This window comes from Rhamphochromis longiceps, linkage group LG23 (genome assembly GCF_057381845.1).
Source record: "Rhamphochromis longiceps isolate RC_006_pf linkage group LG23, R_longiceps_female_GT1.1, whole genome shotgun sequence".
Classification (NCBI taxonomy): domain Eukaryota; kingdom Metazoa; phylum Chordata; class Actinopteri; order Cichliformes; family Cichlidae; genus Rhamphochromis; species Rhamphochromis longiceps.
This window is the reverse complement of record NC_140578.1, coordinates 27,653,917-27,679,468: the sequence shown is the minus strand read 5'-3', so window position 1 is coordinate 27,679,468 and position 25,552 is coordinate 27,653,917. Positions and strand designations below refer to the sequence as shown.

The 25,552-nt window shown below is 40.8% G+C and overlaps 3 protein-coding genes across 5 annotated transcripts in view; all 3 read left to right on the top strand.

Annotated features, from left to right (window-relative positions):
- Positions 1 to 308: 308 nt before the first annotated feature.
- On the top strand, positions 309 to 10,238 carry LOC146642096 (transmembrane protein 237B-like). Its single transcript, XM_085398629.1, has 14 exons — positions 309 to 467; positions 689 to 724; positions 2,186 to 2,217; positions 3,021 to 3,031; positions 3,128 to 3,199; positions 5,280 to 5,408; positions 5,967 to 6,060; positions 7,047 to 7,204; positions 7,282 to 7,414; positions 7,505 to 7,696; positions 9,484 to 9,557; positions 9,653 to 9,737; positions 9,821 to 9,942; positions 10,037 to 10,238. The coding sequence occupies exons 1-14, from the start codon at positions 447 to 449 to the stop codon at positions 10,099 to 10,101; spliced, it is 1,224 nt and encodes a 407-aa protein (XP_085254755.1). The 5' UTR covers positions 309 to 446; the 3' UTR covers positions 10,102 to 10,238.
- A 1,838-nt stretch (positions 10,239 to 12,076) lies between these two features.
- On the top strand, positions 12,077 to 18,320 carry cyp20a1 (cytochrome P450, family 20, subfamily A, polypeptide 1). Its single transcript, XM_085398627.1, has 13 exons — positions 12,077 to 12,286; positions 12,861 to 12,910; positions 13,092 to 13,258; positions 13,380 to 13,525; positions 13,617 to 13,784; positions 13,964 to 14,042; positions 14,647 to 14,759; positions 14,850 to 14,904; positions 15,111 to 15,231; positions 15,334 to 15,445; positions 15,765 to 15,829; positions 17,163 to 17,252; positions 17,400 to 18,320. Exons 1-13 carry the CDS (start codon positions 12,215 to 12,217, stop codon positions 17,551 to 17,553), a joined length of 1,392 nt encoding a protein of 463 aa, XP_085254753.1. The 5' UTR covers positions 12,077 to 12,214; the 3' UTR covers positions 17,554 to 18,320.
- Positions 18,321 to 18,709: 389 nt separating this feature from the next.
- The window catches only part of LOC146642094 (abl interactor 2-like), a 32,248-nt gene continuing 25,405 nt past the window's right edge, over positions 18,710 to 25,552 (top strand). For all 3 annotated transcript variants that reach the window (XM_085398626.1, XM_085398625.1, XM_085398624.1), the window contains exon 1: positions 18,710 to 18,971. In XM_085398626.1, the coding sequence (XP_085254752.1) occupies positions 18,855 to 18,971 (117 nt within the window). In that variant the 5' untranslated portion in view covers positions 18,710 to 18,854. The remainder of the gene's footprint in view (positions 18,972 to 25,552) is intronic.

The following is a 25,552-nucleotide window of genomic DNA, read 5'->3' as shown; positions in this document are numbered from 1 at the left end:
TAAAAAAAAAAAACAAAAGTTTGCAACACCCTTCTTATAGTAATTTATGCATTTGTTTTCATATCATATATCTTCAAAAAACAAAACAAAGTTGTTAAAATTGCAGAAAACGTGTAATTTCCCAGCCAACAAGAAAATAAATAAGATTAGCAGCCATGGTTACATGAAATTAAAAATGGGGGAGGGGCAAAGTAGTCTTCAAAACATTATTAATACCTGGAAGCTTCAATTTTAATAATTTTTTTTCATTTTATTTTTGCTAAATGTTAAGCTACCGGAAATGCGTCACACTATTCCTAAATACATCCGGGCCACAACCCCGCCGCTCAGTGAGCGTAAACAAAGCAAAAAAGGAAAAGAAAAATCAACAAAAACAGCGATTTATTCGCTTTAAACGACTGAAGCGAATAAAACAAAGTTACCAGCTGCATAATATTAAACGGGTTATGGATACAGGAGGAGCAACGGTGAGAGATATGCACACATAATGCATGAACAGTCAACATAACGGTCATATTTAAATGGATGGCGTGATTTGCTCCTAATTGTACCTGTGGGGGCAGAAAGCTCGTTTTCTGGTTCACTTTAAAGGCTGTTTTCGTGTAATCTTTCTCTGAATTCTAATAAGAGCGAAAACGATGATAATAAAGAGCAGACGGTGTTTGTAACCTGCCTGTTTTCTGTGTAGACGCGGAGGGTGAGGGAGCTGCCGCCTCTCCCACAGGTGAGTAAATCAAACCTCATCTGAGCTAACAGCTCTGTAGCTCCTCTGTAATAACTTTTAATAAAAATCAACAAGAACCTGTTGATTTGTCACGTGGTGGCTGGTTTTTATTCATTTTATTTACTTTATGTTATTTACACATTTATTTATCCAGACGTTTTCGGTCTTAAATTATAACAAAAAAGTTATTGATAGAGAAAATATTGAATTAGTAGCTTATTAGAGAAATATTAAAGTGATCCACACTTGGTTTTACATTTCCTTTAATAATAATAAGTTTTATTTCTGTAGCACCTCGCAAAATGTACTAAAATCATTAAGACATTAGAGACATACAGTCCTGTGCAAAAGTGTTGCGCCACCCTTCATTTTTTTTCTTTTGTGCTCTTAAGCAACAACTTATTCAATGAAACAGGAGAAAGTCGAGTAAAAGCACCCAGAGATCTGATAAACTCCTCACACAGACTTGAACAATCAGACTTGGTGAATTTAAAGCCTGTTTTTAAGGGATTTGGTTTTTATTTCTGAAAAATCTTAGTGATTTCCTTCTCGGTTTACGTCAGATGAAGTACTTCCTGGATGTTTTTACTCACCGACACACTCATAAATACACACTGCCGCTCCAAGACACTGAAAAAGGGGCTTGACCTGTGCTCGGAGTAATCCTCAGTCCTGGCAGATGTACTAACACAGATTTAGCCGAGAATAAAACAGTCAGGATGTCATGTGTCACTTAACTCCTGTCTCGCTGGTTTCTTGGGGGAGAAATGGCTAGAAAGACGCCGGTAAGATGCTTGCTTCGGTTGTTTTATCCGACTCTGGGTTATAACTGAAAGTTCTTGAACTTTTTACGTTAAAATCTTAACTTTTTCATTGGTTATGCAAGTGCTGGTGGCTTAGATAATCTCTTATAATGGGCTTATCCTGTTTTGTAAGAGCAGCCATATCACTTTCAGGCAGTTTGTGTCTAAATTTCGAAATTACGTTTCTTTGGTTCTTGTGTTCTTGTTACCGAAGGAGTGATAGTTATTAGATATGTTTAAGATGCGTTTGATGGCACCAAAAAGCTTTCCAGTCAGATTTTCTCAGACTCTGGTGTGTCTAGTAGCAGTGTATACCCAAGGGTCAGTTTTAGGGTCTTGTTCTTGCAGGATTTCAAATAAAAAGGTCATAAAAAGTGTTTAGTTTTGTTTCTAGATTTACTAGAATGTGTTCATAACTTGTGTTGTTCCGTTGGTATGGACAGAAATTCAGAAAATATAACTCTAGGTCTTATTTCCCAATTATTTTTACATAGGTTTCTTTTTTGGTGTGACTGATTTGGGAATGAAAAAACTGCATTTAATGTGTTAAACTTCAACCCAAATCTATAAAAGAAGGAATAAAAATGTTCTTTAGAGGGGTTTTTATGAGTGAACAAAGGGAGAAATCTGACTTCTGTGTTTCACTGTGTTTCTCCAGAGAGGCCAGCGATCTCTTCCCACAATGTCGAGGTGGGTAAACATCTTCATTTCAAGCAGCTACTGTGGTGTAATGCTAAAGGGGACCTATGAAGCTTTTTTGCCATGCAGATGCAAGAGGGGTGTGTGTGTGTGTCTCAATGATCCAGGAGCATCCCGGTGACAGTCTTTGTGTTTTCCCGCACGACATCACAAGGCAAAAGTAGCAACTAAGTAAATTGGAGATAAGTGAATAAGAGGAACAATGGACAGGAAACTTTCCAATCCGATTGAATTTATATATAGTCAGTCCTTAAACAGTGAGTGGAAAAGCACAAGATCTGAACTCTGATCAACTTTCAACACTGATGAGGCAGCAATAGATTGCCATCATATTAAAGAAGCATGTAACAAAATACAAATGAAATAATAATAATAATAATAATGATAATAATACCTACTGAATTAGAGGTCACAATAAGTCAGCCAGACTTCAGACTGCTCTGTATCTTCATTTTTTTCTACCTGGGTCTGTACGACATCAGAGAAAGGGGCTATCAGTCATATGGTCATCCCAGACTCAAAAGCCTCACACACCTGTCAATTCTAATATAGTTATGGTGGGGAGGAGCTAAAACGGCTGCTTTTAGACAGGGGATGAACTGAAGGGCTGCACCAAAGCCCAGGATAAGATAAATGAGGATGATTTTGGACTCTGATTCATGCAAAGTGACTCTAGTAGAGTCCAAGAATAAAAAACTGAAGCAGTAAATGAGCAAACGAAGTCCACTTTAAACAGCAAAACTAAACTTTTCTTCTCTCTTTTCTTTGTTCTTGCGACCTGTGCACATGTGAAGTCAAGACACAGGTGGGTAAAAATATTTCTAATAAACAAGTTGCATTTCGTCTCAAACTCATTTTTTATGTAACTTAGCTTTATTTATTTATCCCTTCATGTGCACAGAAGATGTTCCAGCACCAAAGCACAAGAAGAAGAGAGCGAAAAAGGAGACAAATGGGGTGGACGATACAGACGGTAAGAAACAGCTTTGTGTTCTCATATTTGATGCTTCACGAACATGAATTTAAAGGTTTGAAGGGCTTCTTTAATATAACCTTTTCATGCACCTCACTGTATCTTCACCGCTCACACCATGAGCATATTTCTCATTGTCATCCAAATTATCTTCAATTTGCCGTCATGAGCCCAAAGAAAGCTTTGAACTGTTGAGCAGTGTAAAACTCGTTATACAGTGGGGCAAAAAAGTATTTAGTCAGCCACCGGTTGTGCAAGTTCCCCCACTTAAAATGATGACAGAGGTCAGTAATTTGCACCAGAGGTACACTTCAACTGTGAGAGACAGAATGTGAAAAAAAAAATCCATGAATCCACATGGTAGGATTTGTAAAGAATTTATTCGTAAATCAGGGTGGAAAATAAGTATTTGGTCACCTCAAACAAGGAAAATCTCTGGCTCTCACAGACCTGTAACGTCTTCTGTAAGAAGCTTTTCTGTCCCCCACTCGTTACCTGTATGAATGGCACCTGTTTGAACTCATCATCTGTATAAAAGACACCTGTCCACAGCCTCAAACAGTCAGACTCCAAACTCCGTCATGGCCAAGACCAAAGAGCTTTCGAAGGACACCAGGAAAAGTATTGTAGACCTGCACCAGACTGGGAAGAGTGAATCTACAATAGGCAAGCAGCTTGGTGTGAAAAAATCAACTGTGGGAGCAATCATCAGAAAATGGAAGACATACAAAACCACTGATAATCTCCCTCGATCTGGGGCTCCACGCAAGATCTCATCCCGTGGGGTCAAAATGATCATGAGAACGGTGAGCAAAGATCCCAGAACCACACGGGGGGACCTGGTGAATGACCTGCAGAGAGCTGGGACCAAAGTAACAAAGGTCACCATCAGTAACACACTACAACGGCAGGGAATCAAATCCCGCAGTGCCAGACGTGTTCCGCTGCTGAAGACAGTGCATGTCCAGGCCCGTCTGAAGTTTGCCAGAGAGCACGTGGATGATACAGCAGAGGATTGGGAGAATGTCATGTGGTCAGATGAAACCAAAGTAGAACTTTTTGGTATAAACTCAACTCGTCGTGTTTGGAGGAAGAAGAATACTGAGTTGCATCCCAAGAACACCATACCTACTGTGAAGCATGGGGGTGGAAACATCATGCTATGGGGCTGTTTTTCTGCCAAGGGGACAGGACGACTGATCCGTGTTAAGGACAGAATGAATGGGGCCATGTATCGTGAGATTTTGAGCCAAAACCTCCTTCCATCAGTGAGAACTTTGAAGATGAAACGAGGCTGGGTCTTCCAACATGACAATGATCCAAAACACACCGCCCGGGCAACAAAGGAGTGGCTCCGTAAGAAGCATTTGAAAGTCCTGGAGTGGCCTAGCCAGTCTCCAGACCTCAACCCCATAGAAAATCTGTGGCGGGAGTTGAAAGTCCGTGTTGCTCGGCGACAGCCCCAAAACATCACTGCTCTCGAGAAGATCTGCATGGAGGAATGGGCCAAAATACCAGCTACTGTGTGTGCAAACCTGGTAAAGACCTATAGTAAACGTTTGACCTCTGTTATTGCCAACAAAGGTTATGTTACAAAGTATTGAGTTGTATTTTTGTTATTGACCAAATACTTATTTTCCACCCTGATTTACGAATAAATTCTTTACAAATCCTACCATGTGAATTCATGGATTTTTTTTTCACATTCTGTCTCTCACAGTTGAAGTGTACCTCTGGTGCAAATTACTGACCTCTGTCATCATTTTAGGTGGGGGAACTTGCACAATCAGTGGCTGACTAAATACTTTTTTGCCCCACTGTATATGGCTTGCTCATGAAAGCCTGCACATATATAACAGCATTTATGTTCACTAAAGTCCTAAAAAACAAATTGTTACCATTAAAATTCTTCCATAACTCTGGAGAATAATTTTAAGTAAAGGATAACAACATAAAACCACAAAGAAGGAGAGTAGACTTTTCAAATTTGTCCTAAAATTTCTGTATAAAAATTTCAATTTCCTCATTTGCCTCCACCCACTGTTTAAAATAAAGCTGTAGCTTCTTGTGCCACCTTCAGATCAGGGGATGGAGATGGGAGGCATGGGCAGCCGCAGGGCTTCTGGAATCGGGGATCATCTGACCCTTGAAGCCACAGTCGAGGCCCCGCCACAGAGGAGGAGGAAGAAGAAGAAAACTGCCACTATAGGTGAATTCAAGAATTCTGTCTCTGCTAGTTGTCGCTGCTTTATATTGCAAGGTACGGACCCTGTAATAATACAGAGAGACCTCCAACAATCAGACAACGTCCTAAGAGCAAGCGACGGTGGAAGGAAAAACCTCCTTTTAACAGGAACAAACCTCCAGCAACCGTGTGCCGCCACCAGTTGGGGGTGAGGGGAGAAAGACTCTTTAATAATAACTTCAGCTAGCTCCATATTTTTAACTATAGACTCTACTGGAGTGGCTTTGCATGATTCACAGCTCAAAGTAATCCTTATGGAGCTTATTGTGAATCTTGCATCAGCCCCCTCAGTTCATCATCTACCTGAAACAAGCTACTTTAGCTCTTCCCACTTCAAACCAGCTTTCTTATGATTGTCTGCCTCTCACAAACGGCAGGTGGGTGGAGCTTCTGCGACTCTATGACAGACTGCAGAGCCAAATTTAGAAAAAAGTGTCTGAATGTGAGCAGTTAGAGCAATCTGAGGACTGAACTTTTGGCTGAAACTGAAACTTTGCCCATGTTGTGAATCCTGGATTTCAGGTCTTGAGGACGACCACGCCGACCTGGTGAACGGAGACACCGCGGACCAGACCACAGATGGAGAAGAAGTGGTCAGGAAACCCCGAAAGAAAAAGTAAGAATTTATTATTTTAATACAGGTGCACTAATTGTAAATTTCTGGCTTGATATCCACATTTAAAGAAATCATTTGGCTGACAGTTGATTTTTATAATGTTGCTGTTCTTGTTTATTCCCCTTTATTGACTCTGAGACACACAAGTGTTCACAATAAATTAATAACTGAGCTGATGTAAACCATCATTGAAGGAGAACAAATTCAAACGTACGCTGGGCCTCGATATGGCAACAGCACCGCCTACAACTGCAAAGCTCTCCAGCGAGTAGTGCGGTGCTCTGAACGGATAATTGGAGGTGAGCTTCCCTCCCTCCAAGACATCTACAGGAAGCGGTGCCTGAGGAAAGCGGGGAGGATCATCAAGGACTCCAGTCACCCCAGCCATAAACTGTTCAGACTACTTCCATCAGGAAGGAGGTTCTGCAGCATCCGGTCCCGTACCAGCAGACTGAGAGACAGCTTTTTCCATCAGGCCATCAGACTGCTGAACACGTCATAGACACCTCAGCTTCACTACTGGAACTTTAACATTATGCACTCCATACTGTACAGTAACGCCACTGTTTTGCACATGTCTCACTCTGTATATTTTTATATATTTTATTTATTGTTGACTCTATTTAATTTGTAAAATATGTGTACACACACACACACACACACGTAGAAAAATATTTAGTATACACATCCAGAAATGCATATACTATTATATATTGTACATATATTTATTCGTTTCAGATGTAGCCATTCTTGTATTTTGCTTGTTTACATTATTGTATTTTGCACAACTCTGTTGCTTGTGAAGCTCGAACACAAGAATTTCACTCACATGTGCTGTACCAATGTACCTGCACATGTGATGTGACAATAAAAGTGATTTGATTTGATTTGATATTTGCAAGTTACTATCTTTAATGTTGTGACCTGAGAATAGTCTGGCTTTTTAGTTTTAATATTTTTTTTTTAACTTGCCATACACTCTTCAGGAAGTCCAAAGTTGTCGAGACGCAGCTTCCCGATGAGCTGGACATACCGGAGGATGACATCATCGCCGACACCCCTCCTCCATTGCCGCAGCATTCCCTGTTTGCCGCCCCACAGGGTCAGAGCCAGCCGGTCGGGAAGGTGTTTGTGGAGAGAAATAGTGAGTGACAGAAGAAGAAGAAGACGATATTGATGATGAGGCTGTTTGTTTAACTTTTTTTATGTGTTTGCATGCAGAGCGTTTCCAGGCTGCTGAACGCTCCGATTGGAAGAAGACCAGCGACCCGATGGACAACATGGCAGACTTCCAGCACATGCAGCCACTGTGGACCACCAGAGATGTTTCCATCAGAGTGCATGGAGGCTTCAGGTAACAGCAAAGTGTCTCCTGTATGACTATAAAAATCCCGAGTCCGTCCTCCCGTCCCAGTGTTCCTCCTCTCCTCTGTTCATGCTCCAGGGTGTTCGGTCTATACTGTCAGGGCTTCCTGGCCGGCTACGCCGTGTGGAACGTGGTGATGGTGTACATGCTAGCCGGGCAGCACCTCACCTCCCTGTCCAACCTGCTTGAGCAGTACCAAAGCGTGGCGTATCCCTCCCAGTCTCTGCTCTACATGCTGCTGGCCATCAGTACAGTGGCAGCCTTCGACAGGTAAAGCTGCACATTGGAAATCCATCATGGTTCGCCACGTTGCAAACAAAAACACATCACACCTTCTGGCAAATTAGAATCACCAAATAGCCAAACCCTACTGTGCGAGCAAAATGGACACAAAGAGAACACACGCAGGCACGGTATTTGCAAGAAAAACTTTGGTATTTGTGAGAAAAACTTGTTATACATTTATATTTACAAGAAACAAGATATGAGCTTGCAAAACAATTTTTTATTTTTGATATTTGCAAACCAAAAAAATCGGTGTTTGTATATTTTCCAGAATGTTAATATTCATAAAAAAAAGTTTGATATTTGTGCACAAAAATGTTAAATTTTTTTAATATTTGCAAACGAAAAATGTGATTGGCTAGCAAAATTTTATAATTTTTATATTTGCTGACAAATGTGGTATTTTCGATCAAAATGTTGCTATTTGCAAACAAAAAAATTTGCTTTTTAAAAACATATATTTGTAAACAAAACATTTTGGATTTAACAGTTGCAAACAAAAAACAGGTTTATTGTATCCGGTTGTTCAGTGATGACGCGACGAATCCTACTTCCGGGCCTAAAGTAGTCTGCGTTTAATATGGCTTTTGTGTTGTTAACATGTTTAATGTTTTGTATTTTCTTCTATTTGATCTCAAAAAGCTCCTAAAACAGTCAGTGATCCCTGTTGACCTCCCTCGGCTTTTATTACCACTAATCATTTATTTAAGCTCAGTTTTTAAAACCTTAGGATGTAACTACAGCCCAGCCCATGCAGCAGTATATGAATGACTAACCTCGTATTGTGGATGGATTATCTCAGTTGTTCTCCTGGCTGAAGTTTGGTCCTTTTACAGCATCCTGCCATGCGATTACATTTGTTCCTGACCACCGAGAACACTCACGTTAACTTTTATCGAGTGGAAAAAAAGTTAGCTTGTTTATATTATGCTAACATAGCTGTGTCGCTAGCGGTCACGTAGCACATCATTATATACCAGCTAGCCTAACTTCAGTAACCCTACAAACGTCACTGCTGTTTAGTTTTCTGTCTTCATTTATGCTGTAAGTGATAACAGAGCTGTACGTTTTAATTTGTTTCCAAAACCCCGCAGTCAGGACATGCTATATTGTATTTAGATAGAAACTAGCGAGCTAACTCCCTGCTAACTTCTAACTCCGTTAAATGTCATAAATTCCGTTTTCATGGATGCCTGGATGTTAAACTCAATTGTTACATCTGGTAGAGGAGAAGGCTGATCATTTTATTAAAGATGAAATACTTTAGACAGTTTTTCAACTCTCAGTAATGCCATAGTGATCGTTTGATATATGGACCTGCAGCAGGGTTTAGACCCAGACACGGCTAGTGACGTCAGACTGAACAACCGGATTATAAATACTTTTGTATTTGCAAATAAAACGTCACTATTTTGCAGTCAAAACTTTCAGATTTTTATGTTTGCAAACAAAAATTTTGTATTTGCAAACAAAAAGGGGTTATTTGTTTATTTTGCAAATAACGCTTTCTTATTTACAAACAAAACTTTTGATAGGAGCAGGTGTCTTAAGTAAATCTGCAACATCATATAAGTGGTGGTGCAGTTCAAACTGTACCCAGTTAAAAAGAACGTGTTGAAACTTTGACCTCAGGTGAGGGGCTATAGAGCTGGGGTGGGACAGGGATCTCACTTTATAAATCTTGTAATTAAAAGTGTGAAGTGAATGAATACTGCATCCATTTACGCTATGAATTAGATGTTTGTGTTTTCTACAAATGAAACTCTCCTCAGGGTGAATCTGGCCAAAGGCCCCGTGGCTCTGCGGGAGTTCATCACGCTGGATCCGGTGGCTCTCGCCTCGTTCTGTGAGTCCTCCTTCCTTCTCTGTCTGTGCTTCAGAAACACATCATCGTGGGCTCTGTTTGGGATTCAGTTGACACGCTTTGCTTTTTGCACACAGTGTATTTCTCAGCGCTCGTCCTCTCTCTGAGCCAGCAAATGACCAGCGATCGGATCAACCTCTATTCCAACAACACGGCACTACTGTGAGCTTGCTGGAATAATCTGATATTCCGATATCATTAAAAAGTCTGGTTTTGATACAGAGACTGACCTGATTCTGCTTTAGGCCTACAGGGTTGGAGCACCAAATTCTCCACCCATGGGTGACTGTCAACCTGGTGGTGGCCCTGCTGGTGGGCCTGGCCTGGATTTTAATCGCCATCAGACCTGAGACCGACTACACGGAGGGTGAGAGAGAGCAGTGTGGGTTGAGCATTTCTGCTTAAAAAAGGAAAAGCCAACTTAAAACATTTATTTTTGTTTTCTTATCCTTCCTCCTCAGGTTACCTAATGGCCATGGAGATTGAGCCTCCAAAGCTAGAGGACAAATCAGAAATGACCGCCTGAGAGAATTAAGAAATTACTGTACAGCTTTTTTTGTCATTTTGCACATATTTTTGCATTTTGTCGTGAATGTTGTTTAAGTTATTTTTGTACGTTTGAAATATGTTTATTTCTTTTTAAATACAGAGATTTAAAGAATAGTTTTTTCTCTCTTTTGTTTACAGTTGTTTCTCTACATGAAACCCATGAAAGAAAGCATTCACTGCATTCACTACACTGTTTTTCTGCTTGCCCAGGCTACTGAAGCACACTGAATGAGCTATGAAGAAATTTTAATTGAACTGAATTGATTTACATGGTCTACAGCAGCGGTCCCCAACCTTTTTTGCGCCACGGACCAGTTTATGCCCGACAATATTTTCACGGACCGGCCTTTAAGGTGTCGCGGATAAATACAACAAAATAAAACCAGTACCGGTACCAAATAAAACAAGATTTATTCATAACACACGTGAAAAGACCCAGGAAAACCGAGTTAACGATAAAAACGATAACAAAATAACACTGAAAACCAATAAAAACCCTGAAAACCATACATTTCACACCTGAGCCTCAACTCTCGCGGCCCGGTACCAAACGACTCACCGGGGGTTGGGGACCGCTGGTCTAACTGCAAAAGAATTGTAACATATCAAAAGTAAAAGTACTTATCATGCCAAGGAGTAGTTAATGGTGTTACTGCGCTGCACTGAAAGCTAATGAAATTAACCTGGAAGTGGAAATTCAGGCCAGTTGAAGTGCATTAACCAAAGGATGGCATAGCTGAGGTATAAACACAGAGATGAGTCAAAGAAAAAAAAAAAATCATCTGAGATCCTAAAAGGCTTCTAGAAAAGCTGAAGAGCAGCTGTGATGGAACTGAACTGAAAGGCAGCTAAATGTAATGCTGACCGCGGATTTTACACTGACATCTGAGCTGAAGTGTCAATGTATCAGTTTTAATTTGAGCAGAATACAAAGCGTTTTCTAAAAAAAAAAAAAAAATTCTGAGTGATTTTGTGTCCTATTATAGGTTATTAGTTTATGTTTGTGGACATGTGGTGTCTGGTCTTTTTTCCTGTGTGTCTTTGGTGTCATGTTGAGTCTTTTTATTGTAAACCTTGCTCTTTTTTGTGTCCCTCTGTAGTCATTTTGTGTCTCCGGTGTGACTGTAGTCCATGTTTAGTTGCTTTATATCACCTTTCTGTCATTTGTATCACTTTGGTCAAGTTTTGTCTCTGTTTTCTTGTAATTTTGTGTCTTATTTCATGTCTCTGTGGACATTTTGTGGCTGTTTAGTGTGTTGTTTTTATGTCTTTGTGCATGTTTCGCATCTCTTTATTGTCACTTTGGTGTTTTTGTGCCCTTTTAGTCATTTTTTCATCTCATAATGTTTTTCTCTCTCTTTATGTCATTTAATGTCTTTTTAATGTCCCTTTGTCATCATTTTGCGTCATTTTGTTTCACTTTTCTTTTTGTTTTTCTTTTTAGCGATCCCTTTTGTAGTTGTTTTTTGTCCCTTTGGTGTCATTTGTGTCTTATCTTATGTCTTTCTGGTTATTTAGTGTCTCTGGTCTTGTTCATTCTTCTTTTTATAGTTGTTTTATGTCCTTGCTCCTGTTTATGTGCTTATTTCTCATTTTTGTGTTTTTGAGTATATTTTTACTCATGTTGTATCTCTTTGTGTGATTTTATTTTTATTCTTTGTAGTTTCTTATGCCTTTGCTCAGTGTGATTTTTTGTGTGTGTCTTTTTACATCATTATAAAATGACTTTATGGTCATTTTGTGTCCCTTTGAGTTGTTTTATGTCATTTTATGTATTTGTGATCATTTTGTGTCTCACTTGTCAACATTTCTGTTTCTTTGATCTTGTTTTGTGTCCCGACGACAAAGGGACAAAGACAGACAAAACGCGTTTTGTCTGTCTTTGCCCGTGTTTTGTGTCTCCTTGGTGTCATGCTTTTTCCTAAGATCCATTGGTTTGCTCTGCCTGCGATCCAGGCTGTATAATCGAACACAGATAACCGAGCAGTTGATGTTGACGTGGTAGTGATATATCTTGAGGTTTTTGGTGGAAACATTCAAATACACGTGAATAAAAGTTAGCAGAAACTGTTTGATAACAGCGAGCAATCATGCTGGACTTTGCCATCTTTGCTGTTACCTTTGTCATCATCCTGGTGGGCGCTGTCCTTTATTTGTACCCGGTAAGTTCCTGCAAGTTTGGCGTTAGCTTGCTACATTAGCGGGCTGTTGCCCTCATCCCAGTGTCCCAACCAAAAAGCGCTTTTAAATGTTTTAGTTCTTGTTCACGAGTTGGAGCACATTATTCTGAACTATTTAAGAGATTAATTGAGTAAGGAGTGTATTTTGCACATTTCGGCTCCCATTTAATATAATATTCATTGACCTAGTCCAGAGAAATCCAACTTCAAGAAGACGGAATGAGCGAAAACGAGATTTTTTTTTTTTTCATTTTTATCAGTTTCCTTTATGTGTTTGTGTTACAAGCCGATTTATTTCTAAACTCCAACTAATTTACTTCACATCCCTAAACGATATCATGTTCCATATGCGCATGCCATTCAATAAGAAATTGTTAAATTTTGTATTTTTCAAAGAGGTTCTGAATGGGACCCGCTTTCCGACAGGCAGAGCCATTATTTTAAATTATGTAAAGACTTAGTAGACATGTGGACACCACTGTGAGAAAAACTACTCATGTTTAATGACTTGTATTTGTGTTAAACAACAAAATCTCATTTCTAATCATATTTTCAGTCATCCAGAAGGGCCTCTGGTATCCCAGGTCTCAACCCCACAGATGAGAAGTAAGTTTTCATCTTTACCTTTATTTTTTCTGCTTCTGTTAACTCTTATTCAGTAACAGCATTTTGTAAAATATAGTACATTGTGCATAATAATTAGCTTCTTAAGGGTCCTGTCATCCTAATAGCTTTTGTCAGTAAATATAAGCATATGTGCGTTAATGTTCTATTTTCTGTTCTCCAGGGATGGAAACCTGCAGGATATCATCGACAGAGGCAGTCTGCATGAGTTCCTCGTCGGCCTGCATGATGAGTACGGCTCCGTGGCCTCGTTCTGGTTTGGTGGTCGCCCTGTGGTCAGCTTGGGCTCCGTAAGCGAGCTTCAGCAACACATCAACCCCAACCACGCTAGTAAGCAAACCAGTTTGGATCAGCAGCTTTTCTTACACTCAGGAATTTGTTGGGAAAAATATCTAATTGAAAAGAAGAACATCCTTATGCATAAATCTGCTGTTTCCTGCTTCCTTTTTAGCCGACTCCTTTGAAACGATGCTGAAGTCGCTGCTCGGCTACAAGTCCGGGATGGGAGGCGGGGCCAGCGAGTCCATCATGAGAAAAAAAGTGTACGAAAGTGCCATCAACAGCACGCTGAAAAACAACTTTCCGCTTGTGCTCAAGGTTTCCAAAGCCAAGAAATTATTTTTCTAAAATAAATAAGAAAACCAAAAACTTCCTCACACTTCCTGCTAACTGATATCTTGTTTCTTAGCTGGTGGATGAGCTGGTGAAAAAGTGGAAGTCATTCCCAGAGGGTCAGCACACGCCTCTGTGTGCCCACCTGCTGGGCCTGGCCATGAAGACGGTCACCCAACTGGCTCTGGGCGAGCGGTTCGGGGACGACACTGAGGTCCTTGCCTTCCGCAAGAACCACGATGCGGTGAGAAATTTTAGCACAAACCTCTGTGCAGTAAGCTTGGGGGACACAAAACTTTACTTTATTGGGATGCTAATCAAAAATGCACCATGCTAAAGTTCTGCAGGGAGTTTAAGGCTCTGTAACTGATCATTGATTTTTATTAATTTATTTATTTTTGCTCTTCTGACTCACGCTTCCAGATCTGGTCAGAAATTGGAAAGGGCTACCTGGACGGCTCCCTGGAGAAGAGCTCCAGCAGGAAAGCGCACTATGAGAAGGGTGAGCGAAGGAGGCGTGTCAACGTGTGGGAGCGGTGTCTGGCTTTGTGTGGTGAAGCCAAATGGAAAGTCTGCAGAGTTTCCGATGTTATCTCTGTGTTAAGCCTCTTGACAGACAGACCGAGCACATTCACGGTTACCACCTTAATCAGCAGACAGGCTTTGTTTGGATAGGATCGATAGGGATTTACCTGCCAAGGACAGATGCTATTTTGGGTGCTGTCTGAATGGGCTGCAAAGACTGCATTTAATGTGTAACCCCACAGAGAGTGTCTGGCACTTGTTCATGTCACTTCATGTAACTCTGACACCCAGTTCTCAAAAAGTGGCTCCCCAGGTGTGAGAATAATTTACCCTTTACCCTATTAGTGCAGACAGGGGAACCTCACATTCAAGGTTTTGATGATTCAGATGTTTTTAAAGGGCCTGTCCAGCAGCTGTGGGACAAAATCTGTGAGCCGTGCCGGGCTAGGATGTCAGATTAGATTAGATTAGATTAGATAGAACTTTATTAATCCCTCGGGTGGGTTCCTCTGGTTTTGAGCCCTTGAATGTGGTCGGAGTCGCCACGGCTCTCATCTTGTTTTTTCCTCCTCGGTGGTCAGCTCTGTCAGAGATGGAGTCTTTGCTGTTGTCTGTGGCGAAGGACAGGAAAGCCCAGAGGAAGCAGGCGGTGTTTGTGGACGCTCTGCTGCAGTCCAACTTCACAGAGCGACAGGTGAATGCTGATGAGCTTCTGCTTTACATCCTCAGCGCTTTCACAGAGGTAAGAAAAAAAAACCGCTGAAATCTTGATTGTTTGTTTCAGATCATGGAGGACTGCATGGTGTTCACTTTGGCTGGATGTGTCATCGCTGCGAACTGTAAGTGGCCTGAATCAGAGGATGTGAAGCCTGCCAGATACAGTTTTTATAAGCACAGTTTCCCAGAGTTGTCTGATAGGCACTTAACAATAATGTAATGAACTTTTAGCTCTAAAAGCAAACAAAAGCTAACTTTTATTTATCTTTTATTAGCAAAAGGTTGTTTTATTCTGATTCTAAGATTACACACTGTGGTGTTTTGGCAGTGTGTATCTGGGCTCTTTACTTCCTGTCCAATTCAGAGGAAGTGCAGGACAAGTTGCACCAGGAGCTGGAGGACGTATTGGGTTCTGATCCGGTTTCCCTCGACAAGATTCCTCAGCTCAGGTAAGACTTTTGGACTTTTACGTATTTAGGCGTTCTTGAGTCGTCCTTCACACGCGGTGCAGCCAGTAACGTTGATGCGATCGCATTTCCGTCCTCGCGTAGATACTGCCAACAGGTCCTGAACGAGACGGTGAGGACTGCCAAGCTCACCCCCGTCGCGGCTCGGCTTCAGGAAGTGGAGGGCAAAGTCGATCAGCACGTCATCCCCAAAGAGGTATCCGGTTTCCCGGAGTCTGCGGCTCTCAGCCAGATTATTTCAGCTGCACAAACACAGTGTTTGCTGTGTTAATGGTAAACAAGAACAGATAGAAACATTAAATAGCGTAAGAAACATAAACCGAGGATTTTATTTTATTTTATTTTTTTAGATGCAACTTTTGAATGTTTATTTAAAGTCAAGCAAGTGATATTCCTGTTTTGTTTTATTTTTCTTCCTTCCCTATTAAAGTGCGTTGTTCCCTCAGTTTTCCCAGCTGAGGTTAAAATACAGCAGTTTTGTTACACGTAAACACTGTTGTTGTTGTTACTTTCAGACGTTGGTGATTTACGCCTTAGGAGTGGTTCTACAAGATGAGGAAACCTGGAGCAGCCCTTACAGGTTTGACATTTTGGTTTTGACATGTTCTTCAGCCAGTTTAAAAATGGCTGCCAGTTCAAATCCCACTCATTCAAAATCTGCAATACAAAGAAAACTGTACTGGGTCACTAAATTATCACTCTATAAAACAGGATCTGTAACGCTCATTCCCAGTACTTTATTTATATTCTGGGACTAGTATGGTATCCCTTACTAGACTAAGAGGTACCATGCTGTGCACAAGCCCCTCATTTCTTTGTGTGTGTGTGTGTGTGTGTGTGTGTGTGTGTGTGTGTGTGTGTGTGTGTGTGTGTGTGTGTGTGTGTGTGTGTGTGTGTGTTAAGCAACCTTAACCAATGAATTGTTAAAACCTTACAAAGGCACCTAACTCAACTATGAACCAGTGTCGTGTCTACACATAACAGAGAACTTGGAAAAGATTTTAAATCTGATCTTTGTCTTTAACAGACATAAAATAGCATTTTTCCAGAGCTATTAGCTGAAAGGTTGACACATCTCGATGTGTTGTGCAGCATGTCCTTAAAAATGTTGAGGGAACTGAACAAGTTCAGGACAAAAAGATGCATGCTAAGAGATGCATCTTAAACTTCAGCTTATCTGTCACTGTTCATGGAAGTCTCAGTGGATGGATTGCTGTGAAGAAGCCATTCTTACTGAAGGGAATCAGGGAGAAAGGTTGAGGTATGAAAATTACACAAGAACTGGACTGAAAATCAGTGACAACATATCTGATCTTGTTAAAAGTAACGATTATAAACAAAGAAAAGTGCAGTCAGATTTTGATCCACCATCCAATACCATCTGGAAAGCATCTGATTGGCAGCGGTTTCATCCCAGAGGCTCAAATATCGATTTGGTGAGCTTGAAACTTTTGTTGTAGCTCCACCAGGGGTCAACATTTAGTTAATGGATTAGGAAAAATTTTACAGGAAGAGCTCAAATAATTTAGTTGATCATCAACACATCTATTTAATTTTTCCTCTATTTCATAAGTAACTTCAAAACTAATGGCATTTTGTCATCAGCCTTAGCTGTTATTTGTGGGGGGGTTGCTTTGAAGTTAATTCTAACCGGTGGGTGGAAATAAAACCTGCTAGCATTACCGTGTAGAGCTCGCTGGATTATCAGGTGTTTCCTGTTAAGTCTACAGGTGCATGTCACAGTTATCACCGGGCATTCATCTGCCTTCACCAGGTAACATAAATCTGCAGCCATCAAATAAACTGCAGTTAAAATAATGTGACAGCTTCACAGTGAGGGGCTTTTTTTCTTCCAAGTTAAAGTTGTAATATGTCTGTTTACTGGTTTGGTGAATACTTCAATCCTCCCTCAGGTTTGACCCAGATCGATTCGAGGAAGAATCGGCCAGGAAGAGCTTCTGTCTGCTCGGATTCTCAGGGAATCAGACGTGTCCAGAGCTCAGGTAAGAGGAAATTATCCACACTCTGTCACTCAGACTGCTAATTGTGAAAGCAGACTTCATTAGACCAACTTTGGGAAGTTTTGATAACTATTTGAAGCTCTTCTACACCTGGATGTCCTGCATCAATCACTATTTGGTCTCCGTTAGGTTTGCCTACACTGTGGCTACGGTCGTCCTCAGCACGTTGGTGCGGCAGCTGAAGCTCCACCGACTGAAGGGGCAAGTGGCCGAGATCCGATCCGAGCTGGTATCCGCACCGAAGGACGAAACCTGGATCACCGTCAGCAGAAGAAGCAGCTAAAACAAAGATTTAGAGAAAACGATGAAGAGCAAAAAGCAACACATTTAACATCACTGAATGAAATTACCAGCAGAGTATTCCCTGTTAGACGTCATCGTAGTTCCCCATCATGATGCCAGTAGTTTGGACTGACACTCTTAATTTGTAGGATTTTAAAGGCTGTTTCACCCACCTTGTACCACCACTGAGGCCTTAAGCATGACATTAGCTTTTTCCACTCACAGGTTTAGTTTGTCGAACGCTTCCTGTCTCTTCAGGGAGGGAGGCTCGACGAGTAAAGCTGGAGTTGCTAGGTTCTGGTGGTCTCTGGTGAAAGCCAGTCGAACTGCAAAGCACTGGGCTTTGAACACAGATCCTTTTAAAAGGATGTTGGGCCCTCGGGCCACCCTCATGGAGTCTGTTTCTGTTTCTCTAGTTTGGGAAGAAACATGCGCATGAGCATCTTCTGGGTTGATGAGCCTTTCTACCATCCTGGTATCTTCTCCACATCCTCAAGACTGTGTTGGGCAGACATCGCCTCATGCTACCAGGAAAAATCTGAACTCGAGAAAAAAAAAGTCTGTGGCCACAACCTACTAAACCTTTTATGGGGGTTGTCTTCTTGTTGCCTCTCCAGTTCATCTGCTGTTGGAAACACTGATATCCCTGAAGATCCACCAACTTGTGATGATCAAGTGCTAAGCAGTGTGTATTTCCAGCCCACATGTGCAAGACATTTTAAATTAAATTGGGCCTGAACATGTACAATAAATCAATAATAGCTGTTATTTTGTTTATTGGATCAACAGGTTGGTGTATAAGAGACCAGAAAATAGTAAAAGCATCTCAGCTTTCTACAGGGGGAAGGAGGCGCTTTTAGCTCCAGAAAGTTATTCAGTGTTTAGTTATTGAGTGATTGTTGCAGCTTTAAATTAAATGTTATGAGAGCTTTACAGAAGGGGAAGCAAAATCCTATTTTCTTCTCCTACTCCAGACTGGCTTCACAGTAACTAAAGCCTTAAAGAGTAATAAAAAATGAGTCCAGGAAATGTATTACAGGTTTTTATTGCGTACAGTAGTTAATATATAGTTATGAAATGTTTTATTCGCTGAGTTAAATATTTCTGAATTGAAAACTAATTAAAGAAAGAAAGAAAGAAAGAAAGAGAAATAAATAACCTCTGAAGCACTCAGCAGTGGGAGTGTGCTGTGATGTCGCTTTGTTATTAATTTTGGGAAGCCCGGCTGTGGGGAGAGCCCTGCGGTACCGCGGGCGGCCACGGGGGCGCCAGAGAGCGCACCTCTCCGCTAAAGATGTGAAAATGGCGGAGCTACAAATGCTTCTGGAAGAGGAGATTCCAGCGGGACGAAGCGCGCTGCTGGACAGCTTCACTAATTTGGAAAGAGTCGCGGAGTACTGCGAGAGCAACTATGTCCAGGTAGGCTGACACAACCGTGGAGGGGAAGAAGGTGTAGTTTGTTTCTTTCTTTTTTTTCTCAATGGAGCGAAGTGGTGCTAGGCTAACTGATGCTAGCGCTGCCGATGCGGTGCAGCCGTGCTGTCAGCTAGCCTCGGCTAGCTCAGCAACAACCTGCTGCCGATGCGGGGTTTTTTTTGTTTTTTAAAATTAGATAACAAACTCATAATGTGGCAATTCCCCACCCGATTCATACCGCTATTTGTTTTCCTCTGTGTAACGATGTGTGTGAGCTGTGCATCCCACCGTGGTGGGTTAGCCGGGTAGCTCGTTAGCTTGCTGCTCGTCATCACCCCTCAAACCACCGAGCAGGCACCGTGAAAATCGATTTCTGTGCTCCGTGCGGGGATCAATCACTGCCAGCCAGCTGATCAGGCTCCGGCCTCAGATGTGGGACGCGATATCAAGGCAGATTAACCTCTGATAGGCTGTGACAGGAGACAACCCGCCGTGACAGCGTTACAAACAACTGATTTATGATGCTGTTGATGTAGCAGCCACACTTAAAACCCTTTTAAAATGCTCAGCCTGAAGCCATTCATGTGCACCTCCGTGCAGGAGAGGGGAGGGGGGTGATGTGGATACATTTCTGCCTGTGTGTGAGTGCAGCCATTCAGATGCTTTGAAATTCTGCAGGTGTGATCTCATCTCATTTCGGCATCTCCACTCATCACACACTCGCAGGCCAGCTTTCAGTAGGTGAGAAATCAGGGAATAAGCTAGGACACAAGGTGTGATGCTGAAATCTGACATCCCTGATGAGCTGGGCTGATCAGGTCTGACAAGTTGCCCTGGAAAGAAGAAGAAGAAGGAGGAGAGAGGTGGTGGATGTTGGCAGCTTGCTGTCTGGCAGGTTGCCCTGTGAGGTTTTCCCAGCTGCTGTCAGATGGATGTTATCACTTATAGATCAGCTGGACAGAAGCAGGAAGCATCAGGAGAATGTTTAGTGTGATGCTTCACCTCTTACGTTTTCATATTTTCTGTCCTTTTCTGTTTTACTTTAAAGCAGACTTCTTACAGCATTAGTCATTGAGGAATTTAAACCTGCTAACTAATATTTCGGGTTGTCATTCACATGATGCCACAGGTGTGTTTGCTCGAACTCCACGCCCAGGACTTGTTTGCAGTCAAGGGATGTTTCACTAACAAAACCAATCCCTAGTGTGTGAGATGTTTGTATTCACAGACTTCAAAGTAGGGCTGCTCGATTATGGCAAAAATGATAATCACGATTATTTTCACTGAAATTGAGATTGCGATTATTTGACGATATTTATTTAACCCTTTAAGACCTACTATAGAACCAAGTCCGCCAGAGCTTATATTATTTTTTTTACATGTTGTAGTGCCATTTGTGGGAGCATTTCAAGTTGCTAAATAACTGTTATAGCCCATATTTTAATAATATGTATGCATTAAGTCCATAGTAACTACATTAATTGCAAAAAAGTGCAATAAACTACAAAAAAATTGAAAATCGCTTTTGTTTTGTTTTTTTTTACATATATTTCTACTTGGAGAAATTTAAGAGGTTTATCCCTCAAAACTTTAAATACAAAAAAGTTGCAAAAAATAGTTTACAACAACAGGAAATTTATTTTGAGTGTCTTCATAGTTTTATTTTGGAGATACAGCAATTTTTATATACACTGCAGGAAAAACAAAAAAAACAATCCTATGATGCAAATTTGCAAAGAAAACAGCAGGTGCATCAAAATAAACTCTTTCCAGCAGTGCAATTCGAGTTCTAAGCATCCCAGAAACTATTCAGAAAAGTCAAACACTCAATTAGTGGATAATTGAGTGTTTCCTCTATTTATCAGTTACTTTCTCTCAGACTCTTTCGACTTTTTAATTCGTGGAGTGATCGTTTATCACAAAAGTCACTTTTTTTTCTTCTTTTTTTTTCCATGCACTGTTGGCAAACACTGTGCCATCAAAAGTGCATGAATTCTGTTTGGTTTACCAGCCGGCAAAAAAAGAACCACGTCCGTGCTGGTCCTACGCCTGCTTGCCTACCTGCCTGTCTGACCCGAGTCATTTCTAGCCTAACTACATTCTTACAAAACCCACAAACAAAAGGGGCAACAACTGAAATAATGAGCAAAATATTTTCACAATTTTCTTTGGTGGGGAGCAAAAGCGGTCCTGCAAATATTTTCAGCATCACTACGCCTGTCTTATCTTTGACATCTGATTCAGACTTTTGGATTGTGGAGCCTATAACACAACCTACCCAAGTTGCTGAGGTCATTGCTGTTATGTGTGGTCATGTCCCGGTGCTTTACATGTGGTGACAACCATGATAGAAACCAATAAAATCCTCTTTGTTCCGGCCATGTTTATCCCTCACGTCTGTTCTGATGGTTTGAGGAATCTCTTACATTGACATGTAATTCTTAATCCTTATACTGAGGTGATGATTGTTACTTTTCTGGTGTGTGTGGACTCGGTTGTTAGTTTTAAGCCATTTTGGATATGTTGTGATGTTTATTTTTGTTAATTGTGGTTCCCATTAGAGTCAAAAAGATGAGGATAGAGTGCTACTTTGTGGTCGACAACTTTCTTACTGTATGAGCCGGTCATTGGTTTCTCAGCCGAATCAGCCACTCATCATTTCAAAAAACCACAATGTTCAGCTCAAGAAGGTAAAATGGGACTTCTTACACCAAACATACAGTCTGTGGTTTGATGTTGTCAAGACAACGTGATGAAACATTGTTCAAAGGAATTATTAAGCTTTGGGACACTTTTGGGTGTTTGAAGCAGAGATCCAGTTAGATATTGACAGGAAGCTGTTCGGTCACTGTATTCGCTCTGAAATGACTATGCAGAGTTGTGGTATATTTGTAATGTGCTACCTTTACTTGGTGCCAGAGCTCATTATGATATATTGTTTTCAAGAGGCCCAAAATGTGCTTTCTAACAGCTGTTGTAGTATTTGGCTGAATGTTTGTCATACTGTTTGTACAAAGGCTCGTTTTACTGGTCCAACTCGTGTAGAGAGCAGTGCTGCTGCTGCTTTTTTTTTTTTTTTTTTTTTTTTTTTTGCGTGGTGGCTTGAAAGCAGCCTTGTCCAAACGTTACTGCTACCCTTGAGCTTTAGTAGTGAATGACAGCCTACCAGGTGCCAGTACAAATGAGGGGACATGTTTTTTAGGGCAAATAATTGTTTTAATTAGCGTTTTTCTGACTTAAAATGGGTTGAAGATGCATGTAAGCCCAATCAGTAAGGGTGCAGCAAAGGCTCTGAATCTGTTATAACTTATTTAAGTGAAATTTACCTTTTTTTTTTTCTTTTTTTCTTTTTTAAATTGTCTCTGCCCATTTTGACTTAAATTGTTAATTATGGTTTAGTAATGGAGTGATATCCATCCTCTCTTACCGTATACGTATCACTGGATTAAGTCCGTCTCTCCTGTGCCAGCAGGTGCTCTCGTGACTTTTACCACATAACCTGCTTGTCCTCATTCTATAGCAGCGCTGCGTCCTCTGCTCTCCTGTAAATGACAGAGGTGTGGACTCGAGTCACATGACTTGGACTCGAGTCAGACTCGAGTCATTAATTTTATGACTTTAGACTTGACTTGAAAAAATGTTCTAAGACTTGTGACTTGACTTGGACTTGAACCGGTTTACTTGAAAAGACTTGATATTTCACCCCAAATATAAAATTTAACATGCATATTATATAGAGATTGAAAATGTGACGTCATTCACGGGTAGAACCGCAAAGGATTCTGGGAACTCGTGGCAAGCGGTACTAGCGCACGCAGGCTTTCAATTAAAATCAGTTATACAGCGATAAAAAGAAACACAAAAATGTCAAGAAGCTGTTGTATTATTAACTGCAATAGCCGGTCGCATGACAGCCACGGGAAGCCGACGGGTAAAGAGATCGGTTGTTATCGGATTACGTCGTTGAAGAGAAATTGTTCGAGCCATGTTTCCGAAGTAACAAAGAGGCGACTGGATTGCAGCCATTCAAAGATCAAATATAACGTCCTAGAACCCTCCAGCTCACAGGTTAGTCTGCTCCAAGCATTTACACAAAGGTCAGTCTGCTGTTGTAGTTAATGCGTCATTTTTCTTAACATAATTGGTGATATAGGTTACAAGCAAGTCTGGCGCTGAACAGAAATCGTCGCGCTATGCTCCTTTATTTATTGTGCATAAATAGTAAATTATCCTGACACAATATTGCGTTTCGCTTCTGTTATTATGGTACACTGACAAAAACACATACTTTTATTCACAGGATAAAACAGGTTTTTTGTATCACTAATTGCCCAGTACGATTACAGCATACAATATTATTGTCACTGCTACATTTCTGTGATGGGTACCAGAAATTATTTCCACTACTAATTAATTACCGTTGAGCTCAAAGGTCCTATTAATAAACGGTTAACGAATGTGTATTTATGAAGACGATTTGTGAGACTGGTAAACTTATGATACGTACGATGGTCTTTCGTTCTACACGGTGCATTTCAAGGTCCTGCACCCATCCGTCGGTAAACTGTACCTGGGCTTGTTGCAGTGACCGGAAGTTACTAAACTTCATGAGTGTATGCACTCACTCCAAGAACCGTATAATTATAAATATGCACATAAATATGAGATAGCTGACTTCATCTAACTAGCAAATGTTGTCCAGGCTACGTTGGTGATACAGTTTTTTTTAATGTGTATGATATTTTTGTCATGCGATTTTAAAGCTGGTCCTACAACCGCATCCAAGAATAACATGCAGCTTATCTCAGAACTGTCGGTGAAAATTATTCTTGGAGCTAGGTTTAATTGAGCTGCATTTTAAAGAGGTGCAATTTCACAATTTGTGTATATTTTCTAAGTTCACTATTTTGTATGTGTTGAGAAAAACACAGATTTTAAAATTACATGGTCTAATATTTACATTTAGCATATAACTGCAACATTATTTTTTTCGTTTGTTTTTTTTAAAGACTCGAAAGGACTTGAAATTCAAAGTTTCAGACTTGTGACTTGACTCGGACTTTTACACCAGTGACTTGAGACTCGACTCTGACTTGCCTGACATTACTTGAGACTTGACTTGAGACTTGAGGATAAAGACTTGAGACTTACTTGAGACTTGCAAAACAATGACTTGGTCCCACCTCTGGTAAATGATGTCATTTGTTTGCATGCCGTGCCAGATGCTTAAACTAGTTGGATTAGGGGTGTGTGTGTGTGTGTGTGAGAGAGATTGTTTAAAATTTAAAAAGTGCGCTGCATGTTTCACATGAAAGGGAATAGACTGATTACCACAGAGGGTGCTGCTCATTGAAGTCGTCATTGAAATCCCCGGATTGTTGCTTGATGCTGCCTCTCATTTTTTTGTGTTTTGTTTTTTCCTCACAGTCTTATGTCAGTTTAGCCCAGATATCCTTTCATTCTGATTCGATGTGTTTGTACAAAGGTTTCCTGTTAAAACTAACAAATAAATAAATAATAAAGAAGAGAAGGAAAGACGTGGGCTTTCCTATTATCCTGGCATCGCAGCCCTGGATTTTGGGGAGTTAACAGCATTGCTTAAATTTGAATTTTAAAGTAAAATCAATAAGTCGATATCCAATCACAGCCTAAAGGCTGCTGCAAACAATGCAGGTAATCTGCTGCTGTCTCTCGCACACAGGAAACTCTGAGCGGTTTTGTCGCCACTAATTTTTGTTGGTTACACTGCAGATTATGTGGAAATGGCGAGCTACAGCAATCAGACTTTTGCAGACCCTCAGATGACATTTTAATGAAGCTTGTTTTATCCCAGCTTAAATCTACAGCCTTACGATGGTCTTTTTTAGAAGCAAGAACAATGAAGTTTGTTCTGCGTCTTTAAGAAAACACCTTGATTGAGAGGGAAAAAAACAGAAATGAGTAATCTGAATATTTTATGACTCAAATGCTCAGAATTTTTTTTTTAAAAAGCCCTTAATCATTGCTAAAAGACTAACATTACTTGTTTAAATCTAAACAAAGGCAGTGCTTGATCACACAGACCAAATTAAAGCTGCAAATTGCCACATTTGAGAAGCAAAAATGTTTTTGTTTTTTTTTGGTGTCTGCCTTTGCTTTCATTCACACCATTATGTGCTGGCTTTGTGCTGCAGCTCGACCCCGCATGCTGCGCTCGGTGCAGTGTCACGGAGGATTAAGGAACACAGTTTCCCAGCAGAAACATTAGCTGATCCATCTGCCCTTTGATGTTCCTGTCGACGTGCCCACGCCGTGCCCACGGCCAATCGGCTGCCTCTGAACACTGCTTTCACGCCGGCTGCAGCTGTTTTACCTGCTACTCACTTCACTGCCGCTAAGCTCTTTTCTCTTGCTTCACTACAAATTTGCTTCTTGGTGCTGAAACCTTTTGCTCTCCATCCTGCTGACACTGACTGCATTCAGGCTCCACTTTTTGTGCACTGCTTTTTGTGTTGGGATGATATTTTCTTTAGCATTGAAGTAGCTCTAACTTCTTTAATGCCTTTTTGAAGTGCTCATGTGGGTATTTATCATTAGTGGGTCAG

What these genes read in the sequence shown, in the direction of transcription:
- LOC146642096 (XM_085398629.1), top strand. Translation starts at nt 447, where the DNA reads ATGGATACAGGAGGAGCAACG. An exon ending in AGCTGCCGCCTCTCCCACAG is followed by an intron (nt 725 to 2,185) that starts GTGAGTAAATCA and finishes GTGTTTCTCCAG; the next exon opens with AGAGGCCAGCGATCTCTTCC. An exon ending in GGTGTTTGTGGAGAGAAATA is followed by an intron (nt 7,205 to 7,281) that starts GTGAGTGACAGA and finishes GTTTGCATGCAG; the next exon opens with AGCGTTTCCAGGCTGCTGAA.
- cyp20a1 (XM_085398627.1), top strand. Translation starts at nt 12,215, where the DNA reads ATGCTGGACTTTGCCATCTTTGCTGTTACCTTTGTCATCATCCTGGTG. An exon ending in CTCAACCCCACAGATGAGAA is followed by an intron (nt 12,911 to 13,091) that starts GTAAGTTTTCAT and finishes TCTGTTCTCCAG; the next exon opens with GGATGGAAACCTGCAGGATA. An exon ending in ATGTGTCATCGCTGCGAACT is followed by an intron (nt 14,905 to 15,110) that starts GTAAGTGGCCTG and finishes GTGTTTTGGCAG; the next exon opens with TGTGTATCTGGGCTCTTTAC.